Source organism: Hermetia illucens, chromosome 4 (assembly GCF_905115235.1).
Source record: "Hermetia illucens chromosome 4, iHerIll2.2.curated.20191125, whole genome shotgun sequence".
NCBI lineage: Eukaryota > Metazoa > Arthropoda > Insecta > Diptera > Stratiomyidae > Hermetia > Hermetia illucens.
In genome coordinates this window covers 36,154,046-36,161,797 of record NC_051852.1, presented here as the reverse complement: position 1 = coordinate 36,161,797, position 7,752 = coordinate 36,154,046, and the positions used below count along the sequence as shown (strand labels likewise).

Sequence of the window (7,752 nt, the reverse complement as noted above, 5' to 3'; positions counted from 1 at the left end):
ATCATCACAGAAGAGGGGGTTCAACGACAGCAACAGGGCCATCAACATGAAGAGCATCAGTGACCAGAACGACAGCAGTATTAGCAGCAAGCATCGTCATCTAACATCAACATAGAAAAAGCAGCAACGGAAGCAATCCCTGGAAGAAGTCGTAGACGAGGATGAAACAACGAATGAAGACCCATTGAACTTTGTAGCAGTTCTCAGAAAGAGAATTAATAAGTATATTAGTGCTAAGCATATAAGTTCTCCACACGCATTCCCTCCCAATCCAATTCGAAATAGCCCACTGTCCTGAAAAACAAAAAACAAAAAAAAAAGATCCCTCCCATCATCGGGTATAATTTGAGTCTATCGCAACTGTTTCCGGTTTTGAACGAAAAGGGATTAAAAGTAACCCTCAAAATCACGACGGCAGATAAAACTCCGTCGAGGACCATGGAAAGATTTCCACTCTTCTTAAAGAGCTACGGCTGAACGCCACAAGTAGCCCCTTCTTCATTAAGGACACAGTCCTTAATTATTCGAAGCCCCCACCGGGAAATAGACCCAGCCGATACTCTGTCGGATATCAAAGCTGAATATCCTCAGCTTAAAATACGTTCGGTTGTAAACCTTGTGACCAGAGGGGATAAAACTCTCCACTTGGAGAGCTTTATGGTCCAGATTAAATCCCAATCGGGGCTGTTCGTGGCCACCTTCGAGCTCCCTGAAAAGCTGATTGAAGCTAAAAGAAATTAGATACATCCTTGGTCATAAGGTGGCTTTTGAAAAGATAGAGCCAGTTAAACAAGTGCAGTGCTTTAACTACCAGAACTTCGGATACATCGGCTGAAACGGTACGATTACGATTCTAGTCAATCCTCCCTTGAGTATTTCCTGCTGTCTGAGTAAACAGAACAACACTTTCAAGTAGTCTCCTGTAAAACTCTATCAGATATGCCCGACCACTATGCAGTGCAACTCAAACTGCCCTCGACCTCTACACTGCAAAAGCGAGTTATGACAACTGTTAGATGTCTCGCCCAGACAAACTGGGATAAAATCAAGTCAAACTTAGCACCAACGCTGAACTTGAAGGAACTCACAGCCACCGGTAACTTGTCAGATAAAGAAATCGGCGGCGAACTTTCTTTTTCTATTTACATAAAACCCACCAGCACCCAGTGAACAATCCCGATCACTTCGTTCCATAGTTGCCAGCATAAAATGGCAGCCTACGGTATGATGATCTACTGCCTTCGGATAAACCCAACCAAAATGGAACTGATGCTATTCTCCAAGATGACTAGGGTACCCACATTCTACCTACCGCGGCTGAATTGACAAAGATTGCAACATTGGATCCGAAGCTAAATTGGAGATTGAGCCTACAAAATGCGGGTTAAGGAGGTCTGTATAGCATGGAGTGCCATCAGAGTACTTGAGTCCGGATGCTGTACAGCGAAGTGCTACGCCCATGGAAACATCCTAGACGAAGTACCTCGTGAAATCTGGGCATTTCCTACGGACTAGCCAGGAGGGTACTGCTTTCGGCGTTCCTTCGGCGGGTGCAGTCTGTGTCCCGCTGGCGACTGTCAAGAATAGAATCTTCTCGCACTACTTAATAGCCGCGGACGGCAGGTGGCGAAGGCTACCACCCTAATCTCCTTCGAATCCCAATCAACCTCGGTCTTCGTTGCCTCTGTCTACTGCCCCAACCAATCCCTCTACACCCAAGACTTCCTCCGTATCAAGTCCCTCTGCGCATCCCAATACCCCTCTCCCGGTAAACAATGGTCCCTGATTATCGGTGGAGATCTCAATGCCAGACACCCGTCCTGGTTCGATGCACGGTCGAACCAGTACGGGGATCAGCTCCACCTGTTCCCCACAACCTCAAATCCCACCATCAACCTAGCCCATTTCAATCCGGCCCTTCCGACCTACAACAGATCACACTACCATTCCTACCTAGACCACTTCCTGATTACCAGTAACCTGACCATTATTCTCCTTCCTCGAAACGGTCCCCGGCATTAGCGATCATGACGCCATAATCCTCAGCATAAAACTCCCGGACAGAGTCGTTCGGTCCACCCCACCTTCAGTTCTCGACTTCCAGCATGCAAACTGGAAACACATCAACCTGGCCCTCAAAACCAAACTTCAACCTCGCCTATTCCCATCCAACTGTACAGTTCCCAACGACTCCATTGACCTGACAGTTCGTCAATACACCGAAGCAGTTCGGCAAGTATGAGACGAACTGATGCCATCCCGTCTCTTGAACAACCGCAACCTAATTACCCTTCCCGACGACATCCTAACCGATATCCAATATAAAGAGACCCTCAGGCGGAGATTATTTAGGAATAGATACTATCCGCAATCCTCTCACCTTCTCGCCGAAATCCACGAACTGGACAAGTTCCTCACCCTGTACACCCAATATCTCCACAACCGCCTCTCCAACACCGAACTGAACCCTGGTACATAGAGGGAACTCAGGAAAACCTGCCCGCGTTTAGGCAAATCAGTCAAACAAAACGCGATCCTACCCCAAAACATCCCACCCACAGAAAAAGTGAAAGTCCTCGCTCACCACTTCCTACAAGCCCACTACTGCACACTCCACTTCCGTGAACCAAGTTTCGATAATGAGGTAAGCGGAAAGATCTGCCGACTCCTAGCCCACCCTTCCTACCTCATTCCCCAACCCGCACAAAATCCCTTCACCCATGCCCTCGTCATCCCAAGTCAGCGAGAAAATATCCTCCCCATTCACTTTGTCAGCCCAGACTCCGTCAGGGCGGCCATTGCCGCCTCCAAAAACAAAAAATCGGTTGGACTTGACAAAATCCGCTCCATCGTCCTCAAGAAATGCGCCCCAAGCATCGCCCCAATTATGTCCACCATCATCAAGCACTGCTTTATCAACGCCCACTTCCCAACAGATTGGAAGAGTGACTCCAATCATTCAATCCCACAATTTCAATTCGCCAACCGTCCCAAACACTCAGTTGAGCATCCGCTGCTCGTGCTCAAATCGGACGTCCTCCTCGGTCTCAACCAGAACGCTCCGACCATAGCCTGTCTCCTCGACATAAAGAAGGCTTTCGACTCCGTATGACAATACGGACTCGCATACAAGCTTTCAGAAGTCCTCCAGTTCCATCCGCACCTCTGCAAGCTATTTCTTAGCTTTCTTGATGGGCGGAAATCCCAAGTTCAACTCCGTGAACACCTCTCTTCCCCATATTCTAGCCCAGCTGAAATCCCTCAAGGATCAGTCCTCTCCGCTACCCTCTTCTCCCTGTTCACCACATACCTTCCCAAACCAACGCTACACCCAAATCCAATCCGAATTCTCCAATACGCGGATGATCTCATCCTCTACACTTCCACCAGAAACATCCCAGCATGTGAAGCCCACCTGAATTCCTATTTGGACGAGCTCTGCCGGTATTTCACCCGCTGGAAACTATCCCTAAACCCACAAAAATGCGAGACCATCGTATTCTGCGGAACCGCTAAAATGGCGCCGAAAATGAGGAACGACATATAAACCCTATTCCTGAAGATACACAATAACACCATCCCAATCGTTGAGGAAGTCACCTACCTTGGGGTGACAATGAATTTCCAGCTATCACACCTTCTACATATCACGAAGGCACTGAACCGTGCAACTGGTGCCTTCAAATCCCTTTATCCAATCCTAAAATACAGAAGCCCAACGCCTCAGAAAGTCAAGCTGTTTTGCTACAAACAGCTTATCTCCCCTCCTTATTTTCGGCTTCATCTTCTGGTCCGACACTTCCCCCCACCAAATCGAACGACTCCGTCTGAAAGAGCGCAGAATCCTACGTTACTGTTTCAATATCTACAAGAACGAAGACCGCTCCTAATACATCTCCAACCAGATCCTCTACGACTCCTGTCGACGCCGTCCTAGCCCTTCATGCCCTCAAATTCCTCGACAGATGCATATTCCATCCAAATCCACTTATCTCCCAGGCCATGGAGATCGAGATCGTCGAAGAGAATCTTCAACGAATTCATCTGTTCCCTCAAATCCTCCTATCTCTCTAGTCCCGTAACTTCCTTTTCGACCCCGGCGGTAGAGTAATCTTCTACAACGGCATTTAGTCCTCATCCCAGTTTTCAAAACCCACCCATCCTTAGCGCCACTCCTAGCTTTCCCAAACCCCTCCCGCATGCCCCCATCCCAACCCACATTAACGAGTGGAGGTTTTTTTCGACTTTTCCTCCAGATCACTTTAACAATTTTTTCTAATTTTTTCTCTAGTGATAAGTTAGTTTAAGCCATAGTTTTTACCTTAGATTAAGCTAGGCTGTTAATAATAATAATAATAATCGTTGGCGCAACAATCCATGTTGGATCAGGGCCTTGAAGTGTGTTAGAGCACTTCATTCAAGACCGTAACGGTACACTAGGAGGCAATGTGGTCAGCATTGCGCTCGCCCGAGATTATTTGACTCAGGTACTCATTCACAGCTGAGTCAACTGGTATCCGACGTCAAATCACGATACAAATTCCACTGCCACCAGTGAGATTTGAACCGCGACCTTCCGTACGACAGCTTTGCGCTCTAACCACTCAGCTATCCGGACCATAGGCTGTTAAGGTAGTCCATAAGTTAGGTTAATTTAGCTATGTAGTTTTATAGGAGTAATAAGTCCTCATGTATTCCTCGGAGACTTGGGTTCTTAGCAAGAAGTATTGCGAACTCTTGGCCGCGCTCGAGAGAAGAATCCTCCGAAGAAGTTTTGGCCCCCTACATGAGGATGAACGATTCCGTAGCCTGCATAACGACGAAATCTATGATCGATACCATCACCGTCCGGTTGTGGATAAAATCCGGCTCAATAGGTTCCAGCCCGGAAAGTCTATAAGGTCAATGTCTACGGTAGAAAATGAAGACGAGGCAGACCCTGCCTAAGATGGAGCGATGACGTAGGTCAGGACGCCAGACAGCTTTAGGGGCGCAAAACCGGGATGTCTGGAGTTCCTTATTAAGGCAGGCCTAGGCCGGATACAGGTTGTTGCGCCGTTGATGATGATGAATAAAAAAAATTTTTTTCGAAAAATGTTTTTCTGTGGCGAATGCGCACCGCCAAGTCATAGAGGATTTTGCCCGCTTATAACCGAGCTCGATCAAGAGCGCCCTAGCACCAGACGCATGCAAATGCATACAAGAGTATGGCAGTCTACGCGGGCTACTGACCTGCGGGCGACCATACCGTCAGACTTGGCATACCCCACAGTTCGCATTGCCAGAGTTGGGGAGAAGACTGCGAAACCCTTAGGCGCTTACTTTGCGATAGCTAGAGTCAGGCTACCGACACTAGGTAAACCTCACTTTGAGGACCTCAGAGAGATTTCTGACTGGAGCTGCTTTCCTTCGTCAATGTTAGGGGCTGGTTTTGAAGGTCTGAACCGGATGGATTCTGGCTTCTTGCTCTCATAACAGCAGTCACAGTCTTAAGACAGCGCACCGCAGCGCTAATTGGGCTCCTTGGAGGGGTCACTTCTAACTACCTACCTATCTTTCAGAATATATATCTGATAGTCCTGAAAAGGACTTGTGGGAAAAATCTCCCAGGTATATACAAACCAATTGCACTTCGTTTTCTATGGTCTTTCTGAAAGGCACTTTTATTGCTCCCGGGGCCTTCCGTGGTTTCGACGTCGGGGATTTCAGTTTCTTCTCCTTTGGCGGTTTGACTTACACTTCCTTACTGTTTACCGAATGATGAAAAGAAACGAAACCCTTGAGCATCATTTAAGTTACATGAATTAAGATGGTCGATCACCAAACAAGCCTAAACTAAAGATAAATCCTAAAATGGTCTTCACAAAGGGAAGAGAAATCAACCAAAAAGTACTCCATTTGGAACGTCAGAAAATCGCAAACAAGGGCTCAGCCATCATCCTAAAAAAACCTGAAAATGTGAACTTTTACTCTTTGTTAAAACTCGTGGTAGCCCTGAAAAGGGCTGATGTTAAGTATCGACTTCCTCGCGCCTTCTACTTCACACAATCTTCCAATTTAAGCAGACTTGGCAGCCTTCTTTGGTTTGGGTGCTTTCGTCTTGATGACTTTAGACGTCTTTGCTTTCTTCTCCTTCGGCGCCTTCGTCTTCACACTGCCAGATTTCTTCGCAGCCTTTGCGGCACCGGAAGCCGCCTTCTTTTTAGCAACTTTTTCTCCAGCTGCTTTCTTAGGTTTGGTAGTCTTAGATTTCTTGGCAGCCGCCTTGGGTTTGTCAGATTTGGTCTTATCCTTTGCAGCGAGCTTGAACGAACCGGACGCACCTTTGCCTTTGGTTTGAATTAATTTTCCACCAGCAACAGCACTTTTGAGGTACTTCCTGATGAATGGGGCCAGCTTCTCTACATCAACCTTGTAGTTAGATGCCAAGTACTTCTTGATGGCTGGGAGTGAAGATCCTCCACGTTCCTTCAAAGACTTGATAGCGGCATTAACCATTGATGAGGTTGGTGGATGAGTCGGTTTAGCCTTTGGTTTTTTCGGACCTCCAGCGACCTTCTTGGCTGCTTTCTTCGGGGTTGTTGGTGCAGGAGCAACTTGAACTGAATCTGCCATTTTAAAACACTTTCAATAAATCACTGATCTTGAAGAACAAAATTATTCACTGAGAAATTAACGTCTCACAACTAACTTCGATATATCACTTTGATACGAAATGCTCGCTTGTAACACAGGGGAACCGCAAATTATGAGAAGCTGAAAGAACGGCTTTCCCGGTAGAAAGATTTCATTTACTTTTCTCCATTGATTTAATATTTGACTTTCCTAGCTATTTTCCATTTTTTAGCTTGAACTAAAGAGTAATTTAAAAAGTTATTGATATTTCCAAGATATATGGAAACCAGACTATACTTTTCTCGAAAGGAGTACTAGTTATTATGTTTAGTGTACAAAATAAATAGGATGAAATTCACAGGTTCAGTATCATGAAGTGCTGTCTTCTGTATTTAACTGTAAATAATACTTATTCGCAAGACAAAAAGAATTAAAATCTTATTGTTACTGAAACTTGAGTTTGTTAGCTTTCGCATGAGGTATAAACCTTGTTACTTATTGATCACAGTAATTGGTAATAATTTGTCAAAGTTGATTCAACACGGCATCTAACTCGGTAATACCTCCACCCAAATAATCTTGTTACTTTTATTCATCTAAGTAAAATAATGATTTAAACTGACATAAATAGTCCGAAATTTACATTTTACAAGCAGAAATTGGCATTTTCATCATAATTTTCTATAATAAAATTAGCATCAGCAATTAGGGGCACCAGCACTACATTCAAAGGGAAACAATTCGTCGCAATTCAAGGAGCAGATGAGAGGACAAGATATTTTGGTAAAGATTCTGCAATTTTATATGAAATTTAATAATTCAATCCAATCCTAGAATTATTAACAAGCTTATAATAAAAAATCGTATCTACTGTCATTAGTAAATATACCAAGCTAGGCATAGAGCTGCAGTTATCCAAGTATCCAAATGTTTTTCATGGCCGCAGGAATAAGGTCGATTTTATTCTACTTTCTCTTAAGATAAACTTATCTTATAACTTATAACAATCAGTATGAATTAGTTTCGGAAGATATTCCCATATTGGTCGACAAATATGAAAAATTAATTCCATCCAAAGCTTACAAACAACATTGAGTGCAATATGGCCTTGACCTTCATTCGTTCTCAATGAATAGT

At 44.9% G+C, this 7,752-nt stretch overlaps 1 protein-coding gene across 1 annotated transcript; it reads right to left on the bottom strand.

Moving 5' to 3' along the window:
• Window positions 1-5,911: 5,911 nt before the first annotated feature.
• On the bottom strand, window positions 5,912-6,691 carry LOC119655296 (histone H1, orphon-like). Its single transcript, XM_038061121.1, has one exon. It carries the CDS (start codon window positions 6,613-6,615, stop codon window positions 6,058-6,060), a length of 558 nt encoding a protein of 185 aa, XP_037917049.1. The 5' UTR covers window positions 6,616-6,691; the 3' UTR covers window positions 5,912-6,057.
• Window positions 6,692-7,752: the final 1,061 nt, after the last annotated feature.

Excerpts from the sequence above, each read along its gene's own strand:
- LOC119655296 (XM_038061121.1), bottom strand. The coding sequence starts at position 6,615 with ATGGCAGATTCAGTTCAAGTTGCTCCTGCACCAACAACCCCGAAGAAA.